Below are 26470 nucleotides of genomic sequence, written 5' to 3'. Positions count from 1 at the left end.
AAGTAACATGGATCCAAGATGGGCACAAACAACACGCTGCTCACCCTTCCCGAAATATCTGGGAAAGTCTCATTTGATATCGGTGCTTTTTACCACGGTACCGAATGCATCCGCAATCTCGGCCAAAGAAACCTTCGTCAACTCCTCGGCGTTTGTTCCAGGGATGTTGCGGTCACCGACCGCATCTTCAACAACGATCACGTCCCATCCCTTTTCACTAGCCTGTCGGGCGGTCGTTGAGATACAAACGTGTGCCTGCAGAAGAAGGAAAAGTTAGTCTAGTGCACTCTCAACAAGGTCCCTTCGTTGGAATCATCTCACCATATATCCAGTCAAAACCGCCTTGTTCCTTCCAGTAGCCTTTAGCAAGTCTTCCAAGTTTGTACCTGTGAAGGAGCCAGGGAAGTGCTTAGTGACCACGCTTTCTCCCTCGACCGGCTTCAGCTCTGAAAACTCCTCAGCGAGGTCGGTGCCAGGAGTGAAGAGTGGCGCGCCAGCTGGCACCTCGTGGACGACATGGATAACTGGAGCCTTTGCAGCGCGATATTTCTCAAGCAGGAAGGCAATCTTTGCCCGAGATGCTTCGACACCCGAGACTGCGAGCTTTCCGTTTGCGTACTCGTTTTGAGCGTCGATGATAACCAGGGTGCTATCACTCGTGGAGGCCGTGGATGCTGGCAAGCCAAGCATGGAACGCATGGATACTGCAGACGTCATGGTGAATATCTTAAACCGAAACTCGAGAAGGGCTGTTTTGCACAAGTGATGATGTGAGCAGAGAATACGGGAAACTGTCTGACAGCCCGGACTACCGTGGGCTCTTAGTTCATATTCATACAGAAACGTGCCGGGATCTCGGTCTATGATGGTGGGCATGGGTTCCCCCTTAGTGGACCGCGCTAGGCCAGGTAAGGTAACATATTCCGCCAAGACCAGACTCCCCCACATCATTGAGAACGGTCGGGGACCTGGAATCGATAGGAGATGGCCAATCGGAAGCCACCAAAGTCTGTGATGAATGCTGACTGGAGATGTCTTGGCGAATAATGAAGCCTATTTTGGTCAAGCGCAGAGTCTCACTTGCCCAGAAACACCTATTCACCGCCGCTCGTCCTGCACCACGACGACAGTAAAGCTCATGACTCAATAACACCCATCAGCAGATTCGCAAAGAATCCATTATTATTGTTTTTAAGCTTGATAATCTCTGGCCTTTGACAACTGACAAATCTTCTTGCCGATTAGTGATGGCTCGTAAGCATGACTCCCGGTTGATGATACAAGCAAGTCATGGGGCCGCAAGCGGATCGACGTGTCCCGAGTTGACACAGGATACTGATTCAATCAGCTAACAGCAGGAGATTTCGAAGTCAAAACCAACATGATTCTCTAATCTTGAAGGTTCTCGGTGACTCTGCATGCAATCACCCGCGTCATCTTACTCCTTTACCATTACACGTGCCACCTACCTACCTCGAAAATGCTAGGCCTCAGCGGTTGGAAACCTCTCTTTTTCTATACTGCTGCGTTTCTCAACGTAGCAATCCTTCCCAAGCACCTCAAGACCGGTGGGACCAAGATCAAGGGCGCTATCAAAGCCATACCATCCGATCCAGAGTATTCTATCCCCAAGGCGATCGTCAAGACAGCTTGGGATGGCTGTAACTCCTGGCTTCTCACTTTCGGTAAGACCCACAAAACCCTTGTTGTGTTAGCGAAGTTAACCATCTGTCAGGCCTGCTCAACCTTAAGTGGGCCAAATATGGTGCCCCCGAACTGATGGAAGAAAGGCTGGCAGTTTGGGTAAATCTGATTATTTCCCTGTACATAGGCATCCCTTACTTCCAGGTCGGCATGAAGCTGCCTCTTTTTACGTTGTGGGGTGGTCCGATTCTCACTGTGATAGCGATGCTTTTGGCATAGAGGCAAAAGCTCGCCTGTCGGTCATAACCAATGACGAAAGTGCAAATCACACTTTGTAAAAGGCAAATTACTCAGAGAGTACCAGAATTATGGCGATGAAGCATAGAAACAGGCGGTCCTTTGAGTGTGAATTACTGTGTATCCATGTATAGCAAGCATTGCACTCCTAAAGGTCTATAGAGATACTGTCTGACATGACCATATTTTAAGAATGGTTCACTCGTACGTGAATTCTCAACGCTGTAGTGATAGTCGAGCTCATAATATCAACGCAATCTATTACAAAACCAGACCCAGGACTTGAGGACCGACAGTTAGTTTTAGAGGTCAGGCGGGGAAGCTGTCACCACTGACCTCATTTACACGGAAAGGTACATGAAGTGACTTTAACGTTCCTGTTATTAAACCCACTTTTCAGCCCACGTAAAATTGGTGTCGCGGGGCTACCAACCATCGGATGCTTTTGGGTTGGTAATCGGCGGCTTACATGGATTTGTCAAAACAACCGTTGCTGAATCATGGTTGCAAGTTGTAAGTCATGGGGTCGTCAGACGTCAGAAAGCTTTCTTTGAAATCTCCGAGAGGCATCGGAGCTTACACAGTCCATACTCTTAATATATATAGGGGATTTCGAAACAAGTGATCCAACTGACCCGAACAATAACGACACCATCCAGCAGTATTTGCCTTCAGTTGCATTACCCACCTAGAATCCGTTAAGCCGATCCATCGACCTACATTTCATCAAACCTCCAGCAATGTCTTCTGGAACCGACTTCAAGCCGAAAGTGAGCATCACTCACATCGGAACTGCCACTGCTATCCTTGAGATCGATGGCGTGCGCTTTTTGACCGACCCCTTCTTTTCTCCAGCAGGCACCACATGGGACGTGGGCATCACTATCCTCAAGAACACCGAAGACCCTGCTCTCAGGCTTGATCAGCTTCCTCCTATCGATGCAGTGCTCCTGAGCCACGAAGACCACCCCGACAATCTAGACGAGCTGGGCCGTAGGCTACTTGACGGCCGACACGTCTTCACTACCATGGACGGAGCCAAGAATCTCGCACCTCGCCCGGCGGTAGTTGGCATGAAGCCATGGGACACTGTTGAGAGACGCATCGACGGGAAGGTCTTCCGCATCACGGCCACCCCGTGCCAGCACCTGCCCGGCGGTGAATGCATTGGCTTCTTGGTATCCTCTGATGACTTCGGGATTGGACCGAACAGCCTGCCGAACGCAATCTACTTCACCGGCGACACGGTCTTCATCGACGAATTGACCAAAATTGCCGACAGGTTCCACGTTCCCATCGCCATGATGAATCTTGGGTTCGCCCATGTGCAGCTTCCTGACATGGACACGCCGCTGCAAATCACCATGGACGGCAAGCAGGCGGCTCGTTTATTCCGAGAGATCAAGGCGGATCACTTGGTGCCCATGCATTACGACAAGTCGTGGGGTCATTTCACTCAGTTCGAGGAAGGATTGGCCAAGGATTTCCAGGATGAGGGTGTTGACGACAAGGTCAAGTGGCTGAAACCAGGGATTCCGGTTGAGATTATCTGACTAGCGATGTTGAAAACCTTGATGTACTAAAACGAGTAGCTGGGAGGTTTTGACGTTGTCATCGAAAATATTGAACCGAAGTTATCATTGAATTTTCCATCATCATTCAGGCTCATAAGACACCGAAAACCTCACGGACTCTCATTGCCCTTAGGATTCACAAGACTTAAAAACACAAAGCATCGAAAACACAAAAGTCCACTCATCACTGGGGTCAGTCTTACCATAACCATGTTGATCTAACTTACGACACAAAGCTTTTAGGGCAAAGCGAACTTGTCAATAGACCGTTTTTTCGCCTCAAGACAGGTGGTTCATACGAGTTTCTTGTTTGGTATTGGCGGCGGAGTCCGTTGTCAAATTTCCCTCCTAATTCTCCCATAGGTATATCCTCCTTCCGCATTTTGAATAGACTATTGAACAGGGTTAATCATCCCACGATTCTTGAATATGCATTAGCGCTAGGTCATTATTAGTAATGTAGGTAGGCTCCTTTGTACGGAAAAGTGATACATCGTGCAATCAAGTGAGCACCAAATGAAAAGATGAGCTCCTTGAAGTACCCAGGTCAACGCATCAATGGAACGGGTTCCCCGTGTGAGGATGGAAAATCAAGGGTTGCATTCGCTCAGATTGAGGTTGCATACGTCCATTATCAAGGTCCGACGTCTAAACTAAAAACATAGAAGCGAAGGATAAAAGACATTTGAGTGCGTTTAAAGAGTCTACTGCAATGCTGCACATCCCGATGTGCAGCCATCACACAATTACAGACCCCCAAACAACACTAGATATTTACAAATCGATCTAGCCTGCGTTCTAGAATCATGTGTATCAAAAGCCGCACCATGCCAGGGGAGTCCCATCCCATCTCCCACCTCCCCTCTTCACCCTCATCCCTGCCAGGCTGCCACTTAAAACCCAAGCAACCTTGCAAAAGATCCATCCGTGCCGCACTTGCCTAATCGCAAACGGGACATCCGATCAAAAAGCTAATGAGTCTGTTGTCAGCCGCAGTGAGCTAACCGCAAGAGAGGTGTCAATTTCAAAACCCGTAGAGACGTTGTCACAATAATGAAATTATCAACTACAAGAATTGAAACTTTGGAGACTAGGAGGCTCAAATCAGGCAACGCCGCAATCCTACGACGCAGCTAATAGCTGACCACATGATGAAGAGCCACAGCGAACCTCATTGTGTACCTGATTCCTTGTCGAGTGTGTTTGCTCGGTCATCTCCAGCGAAGATGACTAAAGCGAGATATCAGGTCGGCAGACTATAAATTTTGGAGCATTTCTCATCGTTTGCAGTGAGGGTGTCCAGCATCGCTTACACCGGACAAAGTCTGTCAGTGGCTGGTGTCTCTATCTTACTGGATTTCTACTTTGCCAATCACCCTCTCTTCTGTCACCAGTCGAATTTCATCTCACCATGACTAGCCTCAAACAAATCCTCATCACCATTGCCGCCGCCGCGGTCAGCGTTCACGCCAGTCCGCTGTCCGCCGATTCCACCGCAACGGCCATCATCGGCGCCCCGGAGTCTGCTGTGACCGAGGTTTCGAAGCCGCTTAAAGGAAAGGAGCTTGAAGACTTCGTCCCATGCACCCCCGAGGGAGCCATCGACGTCACCAATACGACACTGGGCTTCGAGTTGGTTAAGTTCATCGACGCTCATCCCGATGCCAACGGCTTGACCAAAAGGAGCGGCCCCTGCGACCAGGGTGATTGCCCCAATTTCAACGCTGCCTTCGACTTCTTCTCGCAGCGTTACGTGAATGCCGTGAACGGCGGCGTCGTAGTAACCTGGGGCTACTATGGCCGCTGGAACGACTGTGGCCAGTGCGGAAGGATCCAGATCAGCGGCGATGGATGCTTCGACTTCACTTCGTGCGGCCGCAAGCAGAGCATCTGCGTCGACACCGGCCACGCCAGAGCCCACCGTATCTGGCATGATGTCGGCCACAAAACATGCTACAACGCTGCTCGGGCAGATCTCGGTAACTGCGGCGTCGTTCTCACGAACTCCATAATCTGGTACCCGACCGGGGAGACTGCGTGCAATTGGTAGTTAAGAAAAACCAATACTGTTACGACGATGGACTATTCTTACTACAGAAAGGCCATCATTTCCTGATTGCCTGGAGGATTGCCTGGAGGAGGATGCAGGGAAGGGAGCGACAGCAACGGTGGGGGCTTTTCGTAGCTAGTATCTGAATGGCTGTGTGGCTCAAATAGCAGGGCTATGTGCTCTAAGAACCCTTGTGCGTTGAAGAGAAGTTGCTACTGGTAATCCAAATCGCTGTTCATAGGAAACAACCAACAAGAACTCGAAACACCAATATAAGCTAGCTTCAGGAGTCTCAAGCATAATCGAGTACTGTCTGCCATCCTATTTACCTTATGTGACCGTCTAATTTTCTTATGTATGATTGCTGTGGACTGGATTACTCCTAGAAGACGATAGTAGCGAACCGGACGACGAGGACAACGGTAGAGACGGTAATAAAGACGACAATAGAATCGGTAACCACGATAGTGACAGTATGGTAGAGTAAAGCTACAGGAAAAGCAATTGCTATAGTACAGAAAGAATTCGACGTTCTCTTGATTATTATTTATCATGATAGTCTCACTCTACTTATTGATGTTTCTGGTGTTTCTTGTTTGAATGAAGTCTTGAACGAACTTTCATGGCGGGTGTGGATCGTGGTAAAAACCGTGATCCTGCTTCTAGACCAGGCTTCGGCCCATGTCCCGGCCCCAAAGCCGGCCACTTATGTAAGATGTCATCATAATTCCCCTATTTCTCTCAATCGCGCCTCGGCTTCACGCCCATCTCGATCGGTCCCGCATCCACCAAGGATCTCGGCAGGTCTATCGTCAAACTTCGGATCTTTGTCCGTGCGCTCTTTTACACGTGATGGTTCCTGGCCTGATCATGTCCTTCGCCGCCTCACCCATTGGCGCGGCTCGATTTTGGCGACCCATCGAGTGGTTAGTTTTGCTGAGCTGGACTGGGCCTGCGGGAACGGAAAATGCGCCAGTCGCTGGCGTGCATTGCGACCTTAGCACGGCTACGTCGGCACCGGACTCTTCCTCGTGACCGTGTGGCTGTTAAGCGCTCCATTGGCCAATTTGAGCGAATGCGACCGTCGGAAAATCCGCCAGAACCAAGCTTCCGGCCAGTTCTGAAGACATCAGCGCATATGACTGAAATATCTCATCTGATTGTAGAGGTCGTTGGTTTTGAGGAGAGATCGTCGTTAACTTGAAAGATCTTCGTTTATGTGAAGCATTGACAGTTGTTCTAGACATGATTTGAGGTGCCATCTGCGTGTTTATCCCATGTGTCGCCGAGACGGCAGCTAGCACATCCCCGCAAGTTCTCTATTGTTTTCTCCAAAACAAGCATTTGTCGCATTCCGCCATTGGGCACAAATTTCTTGGCCATGATTTGGCTTTCTCCACACACTGGGGTCGGTCCGGGGTCTGGGGTCTGGGGTACTTCGGCATTCAAAAAACAACAAGTTCAAGATCAACAGTTGGGACGAGATCTACCCGCCTTTAACTGCCTTTCACTAGATCATTTTTCTATGCGATCAAATTGTCTTGCTCGTGAGATATAATCGCGCAGTCTTCTGGAGGAACGCCATCCTTCTATTGGACCGCTTCATCTCTAAAGACAAGGACTGCCGGCGCCGGTTCTGTTGCGATGGATTTCAACGCCAACCCCGCACCCTAAGCCAATTCGGCTATCCGCTTCATCAATAATGGTACATTGTCAAGGCGAGTCCAAGCGGACGCGTATCACCAGTGGGGAAGGTTGCATTAGTCAATCAATCCGATCTGCAATTATTGGAGGAATTCACCGTCACTGGAGGACCGCGTGCCACCCCTTGCTCTCCATTCAGGAACGAGATGTCTTCATAGAAATCATGAATAAACGGGAAGACTTGATGAACATTGTCGACACTTAAAAGGCCAAGCATTGCCCAGCTTCTCGGCATCGAGTTTTAAAAGCTCACCAGGCGATCCAGCTCCACCGTTCTGCTTCTCATTCCCCTGCCAAGACTGATCCAAGATGCACGTCTTCTCTCGACCAAGCCTCCTGGCCCTGGGCCTCGCTGCCACCGGCTCCCTGGTCTCTGCCGGACCTTGCGATATCTACTCTTCCGGCGGCACGCCCTGCATTGCGGCTCACAGCACTACCAGAGCTCTTTACAGCGCGTACTCAGGCTCGCTGTACCAGGTCAAGCGTGGCTCCGATGGCGTTACCCTCAACATTGCGCCCCTGTCTGCTGGCGGTGTTGCCAATGCTGCCGCTCAAGACACGTTCTGCTCCGGCACTACTTGCCTGATCACCATCATCTACGATCAGTCTGGAAAGGGCAATCATCTCACCCAGGCGCCGGGAGGTGCCTTCAAGGGCCCCGAGGCGGACGGCTCCGACAACTTGGCCAGTGCCATTGGTGCACCCGTCACTTTGAACGGCCAGAAGGCGTACGGCGTCTTCATCTCTCCCGGCACGGGATACCGCAACAACAAGGCCAGCGGGACCGCTACCGGCGACGCGGCCGAGGGCATGTACGCCGTCCTTGACGGAACTCATTACAACGGCGGCTGCTGCTTTGACTACGGCAACGCTGAGACCAGCAGCACCGACACTGGCAACGGCCACATGGAGGCCATCTACTTCGGTGACAGCACTGTCTGGGGCACCGGTTCCGGCAGCGGTCCGTGGATCATGGCTGATCTTGAGAACGGCCTGTTCTCCGGTGTCAGCTCGGGCAACAATGCCAATGACCCGAGCATCACCACCCGCTTCACTACCGCAGTCATCAAGGGAGGACCCAATCTGTGGGCTATTCGCGGTGCGAACGCCGCTTCCGGCTCGCTGTCGACCTACTACAGCGGCGTCCGCCCGACGGCGTCAGGATACAACCCCATGAAGAAGGAGGGTGCTATCATCCTCGGCATTGGCGGTGACAACAGCATCAGCGCCCAGGGAACCTTCTACGAGGGTGTCATGACCTCTGGATACCCCACCGATGCCACCGAGAACTCGGTCCAGGCCAACATCGTGGCGGCCAAGTACGCTACCTCCTCCCTCGTCAGCGGACAGGCGCTCACTGTTGGCTCTTCCTACTCTTTCCGCGTCACCACCTCCGGCTACACCGACAGATACATCGCCCACACCGGCGCCACCGTCAACACCCAGGTCGTCACCTCCTCCAGCGCCACAGCCCTCAAACAACAGGCCAGCTGGACCGTCCGCACCGGTCTTGGAAACAGCGGCTGCTACTCTTTCGAGTCCAAGGATACCGCTGGCAGCTACATCCGCCACTACAACTTCGAGCTTCAGGTCGCTGCCAACGACGGCACCAAGCAGTTCAAGGAAGATGCTACCTTCTGCCCTCAGTCCGGCCTCAACGGCCAGGGTCTGTCCATCCGCGCCTGGGGATACCCTACCCGCTACTTCCGCCACTACAACAACGTTGGCTACGCGGCAAGCAACGGTGGTGTTCACACTTTCGACTCTGCGACCTCATTCAACGACGACGCCAGCTTCGTTGTTGCCTCTAGCTTCGCTTAAGCATTCCCTCTTGTGTGGAGTTGAGGTAGTTTGAGGCTGAGTTGCATTTAAGTTAACTAAGAAATAATGATGAATGAGAATGCATTATGAAAGCACACGAAACTTAGGTGATGATCAAAAAAAGTGTGATGAATATTGTCTAGCATTTGATTCTTTCTAGCAAGAGCATCATCCAATCTCCATGCCTATTATTATGTGTAAAAGCATATCACGAGGCCATCCCGAAAACGCCTTATCTCCGTATGCCATGCTTCCAAGAAATTGCATCCACCCGTGAGCCCTGATCCCCATTTTCCTAGCCAAAACCCAAACTAATGTTAGTGAAACAGTTTGACTTAGAAAGTGGAAGCGTCGGCAAAGCCAACAGTCTTGACTGGCTGGAGCTTAGCAAGCTTCGTCAACTTCTCCTTGGCTGCCTCGCCGAGGTTGGCACCCGATGCACCATCCTTAGGGCGAACTTCAATACCGCAAGGGTACATGTGCTCGATCTCAACATTATCGCCGAGGTCAAACAGCTCAGACTTCTCACGGAAGCACCAGGGCTGGCCATTCCTCATGACCAGGTCATGCGTGTCCCGAACATCGCGAGCGTGCAGGGAACGGTATCCGCCGTCGAGAGAGACGGCAATGCAGCTGTGCCAGGGGGTGCGAGGGAAACCTTCAGGGTTGTGCTTCTCGACAAGGAGCGGCATGGATAGCTTGACGGCACCGCTGGACGGGTGGATGGAGAGTCGGACGTAGTCGGGGCAGGTGGCGAGAATGATCTTGGTGAAGGATTCTGCGCGCATCATCATCTTCATGGCGACCTCCTTGACGACCTTGCGGTACTTGTGCCCGGAGGTAGCGTGCGCGGCGACGGGGCTGTTGCGGAGGTCGACCTCGAGGAAGCGGATGAAGCCACGGTAGGTCATGAGGGTGTCGTTGTCAGTGTCGATCATCTTGCGGACTTCCTCGAGGGCATTTCCGAATTGGGACTCGAGTTGCTTGCGGGCCTCGTCGACCTGGGTCATATACTGCTCCTTGGTCATAGGGCCGAGGCCGTCTGTCATGCCCAGGAAGTCCATCACACGGAGGAGCTTGATGCCCTTGTAGCCCTTCTTAGTGGCCATGTCCATCAAAGTGGATCCGTACTCCCAGGTCTCATCGTCTGAGATACCGACGACGTCTATTGGGTGTTAGTATCAGTAGCGGGATTGAGTCTAGGAATTGAGAAAGTCATACCGTTGAACACAAGGCCGTCAGTGGCAATGTGGACCTCGGCGCCACCCTGGTACACCTTGCCGATGTCAACGCAGAGGGCATTGAGTCTGGCAAGCGCAAGGTCTTCACCGAGATCGGGTAGAACACCAATGACCTTATCCACGCGGTTGATACTCTTCCACGGGAAGGAAGGGATGATCATCTTGATGGGAACATTGTCACGGATGTACTGCTCGACACGGGGAAGGAACATCTTGCGTCCAATCCAGGTGTGCTCAGTCTCACCCTCGGGAAGGATGTGTCTGCCGTAAGATTGGAAGATGTCCATGATCTTGTGGGCAATCTCAGTCTCGGAGGACGCCTCGGGAGGAGGTGTGGGGATATCAGCAGGGCTCTGGAGCTTGATCTTCTCATCATTTGCAACAATGAAGTTATCTGCAACCCAAAAGTTAGCTACTTGTGTGGATGCAACGTTGTTGGTGGCGCTGCTTACCTTGGCTTGAGGCGGCGTCGAGTGACAGTGCGGGGCCCGTTGTGATGCTAACGGCTCGCAGAGGGCTCTTCAGGTCGGATGGGTTGATTGGAGAGCCGGGGACGGCGTCGTCGGATGCCAAGTTGATGCTGAAAGCTCTCAGAGGACTCTGGATCTCGACTTCGGAGGAGTCAATTGGGGAACCGATCTCAAGGTCGGAGATCATGTTAATGTTGAATGCCCTCAAAGGACTCTTGAGCTTGCTGGTGTCCACAGGCGAGAAGCCAGTGTCGAGAGTTGCGAGAACGCTCTTTTGCCAGCTCAGAGGAGCTTGGACTTGGAGGAGAGGCTTGGGCTTGGGCTTGTCGCCCATGACCATCTTCTTGGGGTCGTCATGGTTGGGAGCGACGATGGGAGCGGTGACAGCCATTGTGATAGACTAAGAAAGGAAAAGATAAATAAACAGTTGGTATATGACTCTAGAGAGACTGAGAGCAGAAGCTGTATACGAGGAAAGGGGATGTAGTGATTATTATAAGGTGAATGCACTGAGTTGTAATGGTAATTGTGGTTGTTGTCTTGTTCCTTCAGCCCCAAATCGGGCGTCTGGTGATAATCTTCTTATACTTGGAAACCAAGTTCTAGAAGGCTGAGGCCATCTCCACCTGGCTGCCAGTACGCCGAATGCATACAGCATGTTGAACGGAGACTTTCAGACCTGAGTACTGGAACAAAACGTGGCGCCCGGACTAGCCCGGCTGGGCACCCCAGAGGCCCCCAAGCTGAAGGCTGAACACGTCGAACACGCACAGTCTGGGCCAAGAATTCCCCATCATTCCCCATTCGAGCTGTGGCTGACGTTCTGTCGTGCGAGAGTGGTTGCATTCTGACTTAAGGTTCAGTCAACCTCAAAATAGGAATAGGACCGGGCGCCACGTTCAAGATCGAGGCTCAGGCTTACCTTCGCGTCGGTCAAGAACGGGCATACCGAGCGATTGTCACCGACGACAGCCGATCAAACTGGCTTGGCCGAGTGGTATGGAGCCAAGCGCGGCAGAGAAACATGCCGGCTGTCGTCATTCTGTTACGAAATATTGTGCGAGCTCTCGTATTCTGTGATTGCTATTACCCTGCGAGAGCACATGTATTCGCTAGCAGTTGGTCCCGGGGATATGGTACTTGGATTCCGTAAAGTTCACGCCTGAGAAACCGGTGGGCGGGAATTTTGTCCGTCAAGTGGGGACGGCATGTATCGTTGCACTTGGCAGAGCGGATGCGATCTTGTCGATCACTGCATGGCTCGTTTATACAGACAGTAAAATAGTGCAGCTAAAACAGATGTAGAAGCTCTGGCCATTGGCTGAGACTTCAGTTTTGCCTCAAACGGTCAAGCAGGCTCGGTATAGAAAATATTATGACTTGCATGGTAGAAAAGTATCAGCCAAGCCAAATATGTGGCTCCCTTTGTCAGGCCTCATGGCAGGGGTCTCCATCCTTGTCAGCCATGACACTTGGGGAACTTGTCCAATCACAGTCTTCCCGCTAGATCGTATGCGATCATCAGATGCCAAGGACATCAGCAGTTTACAAGGACATTCCCGCTAGGATGATACCGCCTAGCCGTAAGCGCTTGTCGTCGCTGCAAGTAACTAGCCGTCGGCAACTAGTGCCAGGCCAGGCATGATCAGCCCAATTGCAAGACACGACATATTCTAGCGCTTCTTATTTGCATGTCTAGGCACCGGCAGGTTCTTAGGGCTGGGAGGGAGGGCAAATGCACCGAAATAATCTGTCCGACCACGATGGGAGTTTTTGAACGCCCCGGATTATCTGTTGTGCTTGCTGAGTCTAGGCTGGTAGAAGGCTTAGCATGGCTTCGCCGGCGTCGTGGTCGAGGCTGGTCATGGCTTGTGCCCGGTGCTTCTAAATCCGGTGCATATCGACTTTTGACAACTTACTCGCCGTGAACGGACCGGCAACTTTGCCATGAAGACGCGGGCTCGAGATGGAGTATTTTCTTTTGTTAACACTTGGCCATGCCCCCGCTCGTTGACACTGTGAATGCTTCATCAAATTCCAGCTGTCGATTTCTGACACGTCGCTTAGTCCACGCTTTCCGCGGACACTTTGACTGAATCGTTCTTTTCTGCATCATCATAACAATCACAGCCAAATTCATTACCATGGAGAACGTCGTCCGTCCACCCGCAGTTGAATACGGGGCGCAAGCCGCAGATCCAGACCAGATGACTTTGACCGATAATCATTACACCCACAAGCAGACCAATATGCTGAGCAACCAAGAGTTCCAACCATACGAGCCCGACCAGAGGCATTCAGAAGGACAGCAATCATCAAGCCATACCGATGAGGAAAAGTCTGAGGCTATCGTCGACGCGCCTGACGGAGGCTTCGTTGGTTGGCTGCAAGTCTTGTCTGCCTTCCTTCTCGTGCTGGACGGCTTTGGCTTCATTACAGCCTTTGGCGTCTTCCAATCCTTCTACGTGGAGGAGTTGCACGGCTCAACGGCGTCTGACGTCTCATGGATTGGATCCATGCAAATCTTCCTGCTGTTTCTCCTCGGTACAGTCAGCGGAAGGGCCATCGACGCGGGGTACTTCAGGACTACACTACTGACTGGATTCATCTTTCAAATCGGTGGCATCTTCGGCGCTTCCTGGTCTGACAAGTACTGGCAACTGCTACTATCTCAGGGAATTGCGACGGGTATCGGCAATGGCATGCACTTCACTGCCCTCGTCTGGTTGGTCTCGCAGTACTTCACCAAGAAACGCGGCCTTGCTCTCGGCATCAGCTCCTGCGGTGCACCCATCGGAGCTGTCATTTTCACTATCATGGCACGCCAGCTGATCCCTGCCGTGGGCATTGCGTGGACTCTCCGCGCTATGGGCTTTTTGGTGCTCTTCAACAGCGTCATTATTTTTCTCATCTCACGACCAAAGGAGACGAAGCGATCCTCCGGGCCACTCCTTGAGCTGGCTGCCTTCAAGGAGCTACCTTATCTGCTTTTCACGATCGGCATGTTCTTCACCTTGCTGGGGGCGTACTTTGCATACTACTATGTGAGCAGGCTTGATTGGATGTGCGGTATAATACTCTTTGGTGCTAACTCCTCTGCAGGTCCCCCTTTTCGGCCGCAAGAACCTTGGCCTTGATGACAACGGCGCTTTGACGATTCTGATCATCATGTCTGCTGTAGGCATCACGGGACGCCTGATTCCCCCGTACTTTGCCGACAGGTCTATCAAGCCTCTGAGGACCCTGGTCATCTCGACCCTCCTTAGCAGCCTTAACGTCTATGCATGGATCGGCGTGCACTCCACCACTGGTCTCACTGTCTGGGTCATTGCTTATGCCTTCACCGTAAATGCGGTGCAGACTCTGTTCACGGCATCCATGGGCGAGGTCACATCCGACATGTCAAAACTGGGCGTCAGAATCGGCATGGTCTTTACCGTCGTCAGCTTTGCCTGCTTGGCTGGTCCACCAATCGGCGGAAGCCTTGTTACTCTCGGAAAAGGCGACTTTCTCTACGCACAGCTGTTCGCTGGTACAACGATGCTTGTCGGTGGACTCCTGGTTGCTCTCGCGAAAATCAAGCAGGTTGGCCAAAAAGACTTCTGGAGAATTACTCATTCGTAAACTCTCTTTCGCAACACGGCAACTTGGAATTTCGTGGACGGCAGGCGTTGAGCGATTAATTTGTTTTGGGGTTGGGCTTCAATGATGCATTTACACGGGGTCTAGCATGTTTCTGGAGTTTTTGGGCATTTCTCCTGGGCAAAATACGCCCATAGATTGATATGACTTGCATTTAAGAATTCACAATGGTGGCGTCCCAAGCAAGTCTCAACGGTCCCAAGACAATAGTTCTTCTTCGGTGATGTTCTACCGGGTATGAAAACGCTGGAAAGAACTTGGCAAGCATGCAAGGTTGTAGATCATCCGTCATTTGTACACCGTCGGGTTCCTGCCTGCAACGTAGCATGGAGTGTGAATCCTGCCGCAGCAGTGAAAAGCTCATTCTTTCCAACGATGCCTTGTGATGCCTCGTGAGACTCTAGCGCATGCCTGGTATGATCATCATGCATGCCTCGAACGTTGTCAGGTCATATGGAGCCCTTGGTGCCTTCAGGTGCTGTGATATCTGAGTCATCCTGGACTTTCCGCCCAAGACACTCGACAAGGATGTACGCTATTCCATGGTCGTACCATTACTCTATCCCGTGGGCTCAGCCCTGCAAGCTGTTTTCGGGCTGCATTGGATAAGCTCGTATCTGCGGTCTCTACAGAAACTGGATGTAACGCATATTGACTTGCGTCTGGAACGCGTCTGTCCTGCTTTACTTCTTTGGTAGTTTGCGCTTAATCCGTTCCGGGATATGCGTCCAAAGGGGATACCGTGGCGCTGGCTAACCCAACCAGTTTTGCAGTAGCTCCACGACGGTGCAGCCATTGCCACGACGCAAACGTAAGACAAACCTAGGCTTTCTTGTTCCCAACGCGTTTTTGGACCGCATTCTGAGGATGCGTTCCAAGACACGCGATTCGGACCCCAGAGTCGGGTCGCCCGAGCTGAGCATAGTCTTGGTCTAAACAGTTAAATCCTTCCCTTTCGCTCCCGCGCTTGGCACGCTTAGCGCCACGACCCTACCCGATGTCCTAGAACCAGGTCGTGGACACCTCGGAAACTAATTCAGGCATGGAGTTAAATTGTGGCTTTGGCGAGGTGTTCTCAGCCGCAGGCATTGCTGGCATCTAAAATATTGTCGCCGACTGGTCCGGCCCGTCCGCATCGTGCATCGGGTTTTCCTGGAATAACATAAAGGTCAGACGTTCGTGTGCCTTGAGATGCCATGGAACACCGAGTCTGACCATCATCGACTGGATTCTCTACGCAATTGGTTTGTGTCCGCAAAAGAGACTGCTTTTCTCTATCGTGTACCTAAGTCGGCACAATGAAGTTGTCAGTACCAGCGGCGCTAAGGTATGTTCATGGTCTGTGGTCCGACTCAGCTCTGGGGGCCGATTTCAATCGCCGGCGCGCTAACCTCCCCAGCTTCTTCGGTCTTCTTTCTGGCCTCCCACATTCCGCTGAAGCACATTCGCAAGAAGCCCGCACACAGACCTCCGTATCTTACGTAGCCGCAACCGGCTTACCTCGATGGAGAGACTACGACCCCGCCGGAGACAAGAAGGAAGCCCCGTGGGGTAGCCGGACATGCAAGTCAAACCCGGAAAATGTGCCTGACACAGGCGTTGTTCGCAAGTATGAGTGGACGGTGGAGAGAACCTGGGCAGCCCCTGATGGATTCGGTATGTCGCATTGCGCAATCCTTCACTCGGACCGTCCCGTTTCTCACATTTTTATCGTTGCATTGCAGAACAAGAACTTCTCCTTGTGAACGGACAGTTTCCTGGGCCGCAGATTGAGGCGAATTGGGGTGACATCGTCGAGGTCACAGTCCACAATAACATCACTGGTCCGGAAGAGGGCACAGCTATCCACTGGCATGGGTGAGCTTCCAAGCTCAGCCTGCTTTGAGACTCTCACTGACGACCGCATAGAATCCACCAGCAAGAGACCCCGTGGATGGATGGTGTCTCTGGCATCACCCAGTGCCCAATAGTCCCTGGTGAAAGCTTCACATACCGATGGAAGGCCTCCACCTATGGCTCAAGTTGGTGGCACGGCCATCACGCACTTCAATATGCCGGAGGGCTATGGGGGCCAATCATTATTCACGGTCCAACGTTCGTCGATTACGATATTGATCTCGGCCCTATTATGCTTTCCGACTTTTACCACCGAGATTACGAAGGCATCGCGGAGGGCGCCATCTCGACTAGTACTGATGAAAACGTGACAGTCCCACATTCAGCCAACCAGCTCATCAACGGCATGAATCCGTACGATTGCTCTCTGTCGCCCTACCAGTTTCCCTCTATCACCGACGCCACATGCCACGACGATGCTCCTAAGCCACAGTTCATGTTCCAGACTGGCAAGACCCATAAGCTGCGCCTCATCAACACCGGTGCCCAGGCCATCCAAGTCTTTTCGATTGACAATCACAAGCTTATTGTGACAACGATGGACTGGACGCCTGTCGAACCATACGAGGTCGATTACATCGCTCTCGGTGTAGGTGGCAGAGCTGAGGTGCTCGTCAAGGCTACCGGTGACCCCACCTCTGCGTATGCCATGCGCATGAGATCGCGATGTGCGACCACATACGTCAACGAGACTATCGCGACTATTTTCTATGACCAGGCTTCGCCAACCGCTGTACCCGTTCCCGCCGCACTTGAAATTCCTTATAAGCTTACCAACTCATCTTGTGGCCATGTAAGTCGTACTTGAATCCGGAATCGCGATGTACATCATGCTGACAGGGTTTTGCAGTATGACTTACCAAAGGTGAAGCCGCTCTTCAGAAAGCGCGTCGCGAAGCCTGACATGACCGTCTTCTACAACGTGTCTTACAAGACAAATGCAACCGGCAACTGGCTGTGGCTGATGAACAACGTTTCCTTCCAAGCTGACTGGAGCCGACCTCTCTTACTGGAGGCAGCCGACGGGAAAACGGACTATCTCTCCCAACTGCAGCACATCCTCACAACTGTGCCGGATGACGTACGCCACGTTCGAGTCATTGTTCAAAACACATTCTCCATTCACCCTATGCATATCCATGGGGGCAACTTCCAAATCCTGGCCGAGGGCGACGGCATTTGGAACGGCTCAATCATCAATAAGAAGAACCCAGCTCGCTCCGATACGGAGCTTCTTCGTCGAAACGGCCATCTTGTTGTTCAATTCGACACGAAGAACCCCGGTACCTGGAGCTTTCACTGTCATACTGCTTGGCATGCCAGCCCAGGTCTCATTGCCAACTTCCTGGTGAAGCCCAAGGCGGTACAGGCGTACGATATTCCAACCGCTGTCCGAGATGGATGCGTGGCTTGGAACAAGTATCAAAGCTCTGGGGGAGAAAATGCTTTGCCGTTTGACAGTGGACTCCGGAAGAAATCTTTTTCATGATCCTACATTTTTTGATGACTCAAGCTTTCCTACGGCGGCGCGTAAATTGGCAGGAGTTTGGCGTTTTGAGCGATGTCTTACGCCCAAGAGCTGGCTATAATCATAATCATACTTAATTGCCACATAATTCAGCTTTCATTCCAATGGTCTGACATACTAGTCGCAAGAAAGCGTGCGACAATGCCAGTTCCCATCCGTCAACCTTCCTGAGGTAGTAGACCAGCCCTCATCAGACTCCCCTGAGCCTTCTTTTGAAGAAAGAAATAGAACGGACGAACATACAATCATCCGGGAGACGTTGGCTTGGGTTAACACACGAGACTCGATGCTCAATACCTGTCAAGTCTCCACATAATCTAGCCATCATAAGTGGCAATACACCAGATTCGTCTAGAGCATCGGGCTTGGCACGGAAAGATAAAAGGCCCTGTACTGCATCGCCGTCCATGACGTGAAGTGGCAATCGACTGGCACCACAACGTCCTCAAGCCAGGCTTGGTAGGGTTATGCAGACGATCACCAAGTCTGATGAGTTTTTCATGCAAGTTTTGTTCGCTAGGAGAATGCAAAAACAACTTGAAACATGCTATGTGTACACTTTCAGCCTATCGTCCTGACCATCTGAGAACCCTCGGATTGTCTTCATCCCAACCCTCTGGTTTAGCTAGTATTGATTGCCAGAACCTGTGCTTACGTATCTGAATCTCGAGGTGGTCGTGAGTCTCGCTATCAATCCCGTGGTCGATCAAGACATCTACGACCTGTGCCAAATCTGTCCTAAGGTTCAGAATAAGAGGAAGCGAAGGGGGTAGTCTTTGGCAAAGGTTCCCTGCAGAAGGATTCTCTGTCAATTCTCCCAAACGGGAATCTTTTTCAATCTGCACGTCTGCCTGGTTCAGATGCTGTAAACGAGTGAATGCGAGAGACAACGCGGTGTCGTCGGAGGAGATATAGTGGAAATCGGTGGCTCGGAGGACGTCATCGTTGTGGCAATCTCTGTAACGACCCACACACGCTTGCATCGTCTCGCTATCTGTCCCTTCGAACTCCTGATGCTGAGAGGCTCGTGTTCCTGAATCCGCGCCAATTTCCAAGAGCTTCCGGACAAGCTCTACTTCACCATTGAAAGCTGATATCATGAGAGGCGTTACGCCGTACAGGTTGGCTTTATTGGGATTCGCGCCATAATCGACAAGGTCAGATGCCACATAAGAGTTCTGAGCGAAATGAATCGAAATCGCGCCTTTGTGATCTTCAGTGTTGGGGTTCGCGCCCTTGACAAGCAAGCGCCTCGTCACATCAGCCCGGCCACTCCTGGCTGCTACCATCAGCGCCGTCTCGCCCTCGGTATTACGCAAATCAATATTATCCTCGTTGCGTAGAAGATGGTCGAAAATGGTCATACCGTGTTCACCTACTGCGCGCTGGCACGATTTGCGGCATGCAAACTGAAAGGCTGTCTCTCCTTTTGGTCCAAGAACTTCAGCGATGCGTTTGGCTCGATTATGCTGCATCATTGTGAAGAGCTCCAGGTCATCAATATCGATGGCCAGAAATAACGGGGACAACCCTTCGTCGGGACTGGCCATTGTGTCGGCACCGTGTTCTATCAAAGTACGTGCCATCGACTTCATATTTTGTCGAAGACTCATTTGTAGTGGGCTGGGACTCCCACCAGCATTTCCACTAGCATTTGATTTCCACTTGTCGAGAAGGAGCGTTGCAAACTGGCAATGTTTGTTCTTGACGGATGCCTGGAGGATTGTCAAACCATTGTCATGTACGGCGTCCACATCCTTCAGGTAGTGGCTCAGAAACGTCAGAATCTCGGTACAGGTTTCCTTCCCCTCCGAAGCCTCATGACACTTGCTGCAAGATTCCAGCAGACGTATCTGAGTGGCTTGAGCGATCGTGTTGAGGCGAAATTGCTGAGCGTCAGTAAACACCTTTCCGCTGGAATCAGCCCCAAGTGGAAGGCATCCTCTCCGTATAAGAAGCGCTAGATTCTCCATATCTGGAAAACCGTTGGAGTTCAGGAGGTAAACCGGTACAAGTAGGCCCATGTCTTTGGCCTGGAGACGGACTGCTGTCTGCTCTGCGTTGACTGGACTGGACTCGTGACCGTCATGCAAGGTTTCTTGTTCTCTGAGATACCTTATCGTCATATGCAAGACGTCTCTTACAATCGACGAATCTTGGTTGAAAAGACATTCTCTGAACAAAAGCCGGTGACCGTTTTCAATAGCCCATCGTGCGGCTAGGTGTTTCAGCCCTGGCTGCCAGGGGAGGTGCGCTGACGCAGACGGAACCGATCCAGTGATGAGTTCTTGCCACAGCCCATAGACGTTCTTTTCGAGATTCTCAGAAAACAAGGCACTTAGCCTGAGCCAATTCTCCCTCGCATATGGTAGAAACAAGTGGACATCTTCTTGGTGACAGCCGTCATAGACGTTAAGGTCAAGGCCGAGACGCTCCAGATCAATCTGAGAGCGCCTTAAACGCCTGTCTCTTGACAGTATTGAGAAGATCTTTTTAGTCAGAGGATTACCTGGAGAGACCGATTCTACGACCGTCTCAGGTATCTTCGCAAATGATATCGCTTTGGCGCGAGAAACACGGTTCTCAAAGAGGCCATAGTTGAGGTACGTCACACACACTGTTGCAAGCATATGCTCCACCTGGCTGAAGTCGAAGTGAAAGGGCGCCGCCTGAGAGAGAACCGGGGCTTGTGCTAAATGTAGAAAGGCACTGTGGTGGATAAATCTGACATGCAGATCTTCCTCATCTAGGTCGAGAAGACTTCCGCCGTACTGCGATAGCATGCTAAATCCAGACGATGAAAAGGTCGATGCATTCCAAGATGCGTTTCCGGGAGTGACATTGACAGCCACACGAAGCTCTTCGAGTGTCAGAGATGGATCTGCAGCGGCTACTAGCTGAAAGATTCGCGAGCCATATCTAATGTCCGGTATTCGAAGAAGAGCTTGGTCAAATGCTTCTGGCAGGTTTTTCGGCAGATTGCTGAGTAAATGCACAATTTCGTGATCCGAACGTAGTTCGTTGGTGTGTTTGGAGCAAATGGCCTCGACCTGTAGCGACAACCAAAGAAACATCCCCTGGGACCCAACCAAAAGTTGTTGCGTAGCAAGCTTCTCAATCTCCGGAGACAGGGGCCTGATCTGCTTCCATCGATCTACTTCCGAAGCAATGAAGCTCAGAACATCTGCAGATCTGTCCACCTGTTCCATTGAGATGAGCTTATCAATCCCGATGTTGCTCTCAGCACCTACTTTGCATGTCGACGTCGGCCGAGATGAGCAAAGCAACCGTACGCGTCTTTGTTTTGTCAAGCGACTGAGTTGACATAGTACATAGTCGATTTCCTCGGGAGGAGCTTCTTCAAGTCCGTCGAGAATAAATATCCCTTGCCAGTTATCGGCTGTGGACTCGAGTAGAAGATCCACATAAGCACATGACACGAAGTTGTTATAGACCTGAGCTGTCTTGGGATCATCCAGAAGTTGTGTGACCGAGACGTTCATGACATCAGCTTTCAAAACCTGATGCACAAGACTTCCAAGGATGTTGTCCGCCTCCAAGGTCTTTTGGTTCCCGTTTTTGCAAAAGAAATATGAGACAGTCGTTACTGCTTGATATCTGTTGATGCCTGGTTGAAATTTAGTATCAACTGACATGATTGGATCTGGAAAGTGATACATGCTTACCGTCATGACGCAGTGTGGTTTTCGTTTCCGATACGAGTAGATCCGCAATAGCAGATGCTAATGTGACGCTCTTGCCTGATCCCAAGTTTCCTTGGAGCCATAGGGTGGAAGAACATTGCGATTCGAGCCAAGCCATATATGTCGGATCTTTGGATATCCAGGTCGATGTCCCCCTCCGCCGCTCCCTGCGCCAAATTGCGTCGAACTCCCTCTGGTCCGGGGATAAGTGTCTAAGAAGGCGATGCTTCCGACTTTCCTTACTATCTTTGAAAGAGCCGCCGGAGAGAACGAGTTCTACATTACCAATCCTTTCGAGAGTCGAACTGTGATGCTGTACACTAAACTTTACAGCCAGTATTGAGCTTTGCTTTTCGATCAACTGACCCCAATGCAGCAAATCCGTCTCTAGAGGCTTGAAAACCGAATCGAAGGTCCTCATCAATGATGTCGCTATTTGAGCAGCTGGTGTTCTGTTTGTGTGGCTCACGATCATCTTGCAGATAGCGACTATAACAATCGTATACTCGCACATGTAGCCCTGGGTCTTGCGACATTGAGGAAAGAGCACCGCAAAATCCTGATGTAGGGATATCGAACGATCGATTCTTAGCAGCATGGCGGAAATCCGATCAAAATAACATAAGTAGCTCAAGGAAACCTTGCATAGTCAGGAGTATTAGTGAGCGTATATCTGAGAGGTATTCACATGTTGGCTTACCTCTAGAGCCGTCCGCACAGTAGCCCAAACCCCGGAGGCCAGCATATTTTGCGTCCCGCCAATTAGAACGTCTCCAACACCAGCAAACTGCTGGATTCTCTCCAAAACCATGACTAGTCGCGTCGCGTAAGGTCTCCATGGTCGATGTTGCCGTGCACCATCACGATTTATTTCCTCCGTAAGCTTTATAATATGAACACTGTCGGGGGACCGGCGCGTCTGGAGATTCTTGAATCGAGCCTGTCTATTTCTGTCATCACCCAATGAGGCATAAAACTCGGAGATTGCCTGTGCAAGCCGGATCTCAGGACTGAGCTTTGCGGCGACGGATATGGACAACGCAATATTCTCCATGATTCGGCCTCTTATTGTTGAATAATTGCGTACTTTCTGGATGCCGTTGTTCCAGCATCGCTTTGCGGCCCAGAGCTTTGTTGCGTGAAGATTTCAAATGCAATCTTCCTCGACTCGTTCGGGAGACGCAAAAGCTTTGATATTTTCTGGGGTTGTGTCCCACAATGGAATGTGGCCACTACTAACACGGGGAATGAAGGGAGCAAGGCAGAAACACAAGTAAATACCTAGGTAGGGAGAGTGAGACAAACCACAGCTGATGTTGCATAAGCAGGAGGTTGCCTTGCGAGGCAACACTTGGCGGCTGACACAACTTGTAGCGGCCGTTACGCAGGGGGCAAATTTCGAAACTAAGAATGCCCCGGAGGATGAGGTACGGAGCTTAGGGTACACCAGCTGCGGCAACTCCAATGTCGCGTAGGCTTCCACGAGGCTTTTTCCAGTGGCGATAGCGAGCAACAGCCGATTATCACCACTGCTCATGACTTGGCCAAACTTTGCGTAGCAATGCAATGCTGATCTAGAACCTGATTTTAATTATCCAAATTTTGGTCAAAGATGCATTTTTCTCTTGGAGTTAAGCAGAGCTCCAGCTGTTGTGGGTAGACGGTCGGGTAGATGCTAAGTTGGGACGCAAGGGACACGCATGCGGTCGCAATTCCCCCCATCTGACCAAATATTGCTCGGAAGTGCTATCACGGTATTTCTTAACCTAAAAATCGGACGGTTTTATCTTGCAACTGAACATTGGAAGTAGTTCTTGTTGATGATGGCAGTATTGACTGCTTGCAGTGTGATTGCGCATACATCGCCGTGCACGACGTTGAAAACGATACCGGTATCGACTGGAAACACTGAGACAAAGTGATGACCCGGAGGCATGTATGGAAAATCTGTTCCTCATTTTGAATGGCGGTCTTTGAGCACTAGTGTCACAGGTCTCCGAGTTAGCTCAGCTCTGTCGACATTCAATATGAGAAAGAAATAGACCACGTTTATTATAGGCTTGTCTCTACAGTTGCCTTCTTATTGTTATTATTCTATTTTTTAACATCAGAGCTAGGCTTAGATCGCTCCTTAAGGTATACGTCGTATAGAGTAAGCCTATATATCTATAAATCTACTATATACTATTCCTACTCCTTAAATTAAGCATCTTCTAGTTAATTACCTCCTATATATAGTATTTCTAAGTTTAGAGGCTATTTTAAGCTAAGAATAGCTAGGTATCCCCTATTTCTAGCTTATATCTTATATTATTTAGCTAAGGTTAGTATTATAGAGGTTTAAGCTTTATTATATTAAAGCTAGTATTATTATAAAATCTAAGTAAGAGGTTTTTAGTTAGTAGTTAAAGCTAAAGCTTAGGCTATTTATAAACCTCTAAAGAAGTAAAATTACTTATAGCTTATTATATTTTATTAGAAAAACTAAGTTTTTCTTAGAAAAATTAATAAGTTAATTTTTATATTTTCTTATAATAATTTAAATTATTTAGGCTAAAAAATTAAAATAGAACTAAGTATAATAGAGTTTAAGAAAGTTATTAGCTAAAAAGTTTATATAAATAAATTATTTAGTAGTTTTAACTACTAAAGAAACTTATAATTTCTTTAAACTTCTTAAACTATTTTAGATTATTAATTATAGATCTTTAATAATACTTAAGGTTTTTAAATAAAAATAAACCTAACTTATTATTAATTAGTAATTAAAGCTATTAAAATTTCTTTAAATAAGTTAAATAATAGAATATTATATATATAGAGGATTTCTATTTTCTATATTTATATCTCTAAACGTTTTATTACTTCTAAGTAAAATACTTATAGTATATCTTAAAATTATTATACTTTAAATAAATAGTAATTAAATAGTATAGAAGTTTTTATAAAAGCTTTAATTTTAAAAAGTATTAAAATACTAACTAAAGGTTATTATAAGTATAATATTAAGGTTTTTTATTTATATATTATTACTCTTAGTAGTATTTTATAATTTTTTTTTATATTAAATACTTTATAGTAGTTACTATAGCTAGTAGGATAAAGTTAAGAAGAGCTATTAAAACTTTTTATTTTATAAGTATATCTACTAATTTATTTTTAAGAATATCTTTATAACTAAAAACTTAATAAATAAAGATAGAGGAGGTTACTAAAGTAATATACTCTTTAGTTTAAAGAATAGTTATTTATAAAAATAAAAGTATATTATTATATCCCTTTAAAGTATTAATAATATTAAAGTTATTAATATAAATATAAATTATACTTATTAAGCTTTATAGCTATATTATTATATATAACTTAAGGTTTATAACTTTAACTTTAGTATTAAAAACTTTAGTAAAACTTAAGTACTAAGAGTTTTATATAAAAAGTATTTTAGTTTTTTTTTTCTCCTCTTTTTTACTTAAAAATATAATATAACTATAACTAATATCTCTAAATTTAAATTTAGATCTATTAGTATATATAATAATATTATTTTTAGGAATATCTTTAAATTAAACTTTAAATTTAGTAGTAGCTATTTTCTTTAGAGGATAAGAGGGGTTTAAAAGTTATAAAAGTATTAAAATAAAGTAAAAGTAATAAAAAAGTATTATAATAGTATATTATAGTTATATAAGTTTATAGTAAAAGTTAGAGGGATAAATATATAAGTATTAAATTAATAAGTAGTAAAAGTTAAGATAGCTAAGCTTTATAGTAAAATAAAGTTAATAAGCTTTAAATATAATATTTATAAGAGGGATTTTAGATTTATAGTATAAAATAGTAATAAAAATAGTATACTATATAAATAAAACTTCCTAAATATTAATATAAATTACTTTATTAATAAGCTAAAAATACCTTTTTTAGTTTATTAAGTAGAAAGGTTTTATTAAAGTAATACTAAAGTATTATTAAATAAGGATATAATTAGGTTTCTAAAATTTAAAAAACTAAGCTTTTATACTATAAATAGTAATAAAAATAATAATTAAAGTAATAGCTTTATATATAAAAGTAAGAGGGAAGCTTTTATAAACTACCTTTAAACTATAAAAGAATTTAGTATATTTTAAAATAATATCTATTTAGATCTAAATATATAGTATAAAAGTAAGCTTATAATTAAAAGTAATTTTAAGCTATTCTATAATATCCTTAAGTATTATTATTAAACTATTAGCCTTAATTAGAAGGTTTATTAGCTTATATTTTTATAAAATATACATAGCTTTATTCTTCTTTAGTTTAAAAAAAACCTTATTTTTAGTATTTTAGTATAAAATATAAGTAATATTAGCTATAAGTAGCTTAGTATTTTCTTTTATAAAAAGGGATTTAGTTTATATTAAGATATTATTAATATAACTAAAGTAAAAATTAAAGTTTTATAGTAGAAGCTTTATAAAGTAGAGTAAATATAAAATAAAAGAAATAAAGAAACTTTAAGAAAACTTATAATAGAAGGGAAAAGGTTCTAAGATAATACTTTTAAAATAAATTTAAGCTTAATATTTAGTTATAAATAACTTAATATAATAAATAAAGGGTTTTAGTTATTTTTATTTATATAGCTTAATAAGAATAATATTAAAAGTACTTTTAGTATTAAATATAATAAAAGAAGTAATTAAATTAGCTTTAAAAATAGCTTTAATTTTATAAGTTATATAAGTAGTAAAATTAACTATATTATACTTTAAGAAGGCTTTAAAATATTAAATACTAATAATTTAAGTTAATAATATTATATAAGTAGTATACTAAGTAAATAAGTACTTAAAGTTTTTTCTAAAATAAGAGAGTAAAGATATAAAATAGTATAAAGTAATTTTAGTTAAAAGT

At 47.5% G+C, this 26470-nt stretch overlaps 8 protein-coding genes across 8 annotated transcripts; 6 read left to right on the top strand and 2 right to left on the bottom strand.

Moving 5' to 3' along the window:
• Nucleotides 1-69: 69 nt before the first annotated feature.
• Nucleotides 70-717, bottom strand: yddQ-0 (putative isochorismatase family protein YddQ; the record flags this gene model as incomplete). Its single annotated transcript, XM_036634049.1, has 2 exons — nt 70-255; nt 322-717. The coding sequence occupies 2 exons, from the start codon at nt 715-717 to the stop codon at nt 70-72; spliced, it is 582 nt and encodes a 193-aa protein (XP_036499033.1).
• Nucleotides 718-1480: 763 nt separating this feature from the next.
• On the top strand, nt 1481-1923 carry CGCS363_v002199 (uncharacterized protein; the record flags this gene model as incomplete). Its single annotated transcript, XM_036634048.1, has 2 exons — nt 1481-1685; nt 1736-1923. 2 exons carry the CDS (start codon nt 1481-1483, stop codon nt 1921-1923), a joined length of 393 nt encoding a protein of 130 aa, XP_036500142.1.
• Nucleotides 1924-2681: 758 nt separating this feature from the next.
• CGCS363_v002198 (Uncharacterized protein) lies at nt 2682-3494 on the top strand (the record flags this gene model as incomplete). The annotated part of the gene is made up of 1 exon (XM_036634047.1): nt 2682-3494. The coding sequence occupies one exon, from the start codon at nt 2682-2684 to the stop codon at nt 3492-3494; it is 813 nt and encodes a 270-aa protein (XP_036500141.1).
• A 1432-nt stretch (nt 3495-4926) lies between these two features.
• On the top strand, nt 4927-5565 carry CGCS363_v002197 (uncharacterized protein; the record flags this gene model as incomplete). The annotated part of the gene is made up of 1 exon (XM_036634046.1): nt 4927-5565. One exon carries the CDS (start codon nt 4927-4929, stop codon nt 5563-5565), a length of 639 nt encoding a protein of 212 aa, XP_036500148.1.
• A 2013-nt stretch (nt 5566-7578) lies between these two features.
• abfB (putative alpha-L-arabinofuranosidase B) lies at nt 7579-9090 on the top strand (the record flags this gene model as incomplete). Its single annotated transcript, XM_036634045.1, has 1 exon — nt 7579-9090. One exon carries the CDS (start codon nt 7579-7581, stop codon nt 9088-9090), a length of 1512 nt encoding a protein of 503 aa, XP_036500147.1.
• A 335-nt stretch (nt 9091-9425) lies between these two features.
• On the bottom strand, nt 9426-11192 carry DIT1-2 (Spore wall maturation protein DIT1; the record flags this gene model as incomplete). The annotated part of the gene is made up of 3 exons (XM_036634044.1): nt 9426-10255; nt 10312-10725; nt 10784-11192. The coding sequence occupies 3 exons, from the start codon at nt 11190-11192 to the stop codon at nt 9426-9428; spliced, it is 1653 nt and encodes a 550-aa protein (XP_036500150.1).
• Nucleotides 11193-12945: 1753 nt separating this feature from the next.
• On the top strand, nt 12946-14425 carry CGCS363_v002194 (Fujikurins efflux protein; the record flags this gene model as incomplete). Its single annotated transcript, XM_036634043.1, has 2 exons — nt 12946-13845; nt 13904-14425. The coding sequence occupies 2 exons, from the start codon at nt 12946-12948 to the stop codon at nt 14423-14425; spliced, it is 1422 nt and encodes a 473-aa protein (XP_036500149.1).
• A 1316-nt stretch (nt 14426-15741) lies between these two features.
• Nucleotides 15742-17828, top strand: ptaK-1 (oxidoreductase ptaK; the record flags this gene model as incomplete). The annotated part of the gene is made up of 5 exons (XM_036634042.1): nt 15742-15770; nt 15843-16099; nt 16168-16300; nt 16352-17132; nt 17190-17828. The coding sequence occupies 5 exons, from the start codon at nt 15742-15744 to the stop codon at nt 17826-17828; spliced, it is 1839 nt and encodes a 612-aa protein (XP_036500144.1).
• Nucleotides 17829-26470: the final 8642 nt, after the last annotated feature.

This window comes from Colletotrichum siamense (genome assembly GCF_013390195.1).
Source record: "Colletotrichum siamense strain Cg363 chromosome Unknown KSG_Cg363_contig02, whole genome shotgun sequence".
NCBI classification, from domain to species: domain Eukaryota; kingdom Fungi; phylum Ascomycota; class Sordariomycetes; order Glomerellales; family Glomerellaceae; genus Colletotrichum; species Colletotrichum siamense.
The sequence above is the reverse complement of the archived record's forward strand: the minus strand, read 5'-3'. Positions and strand labels throughout refer to the sequence as shown.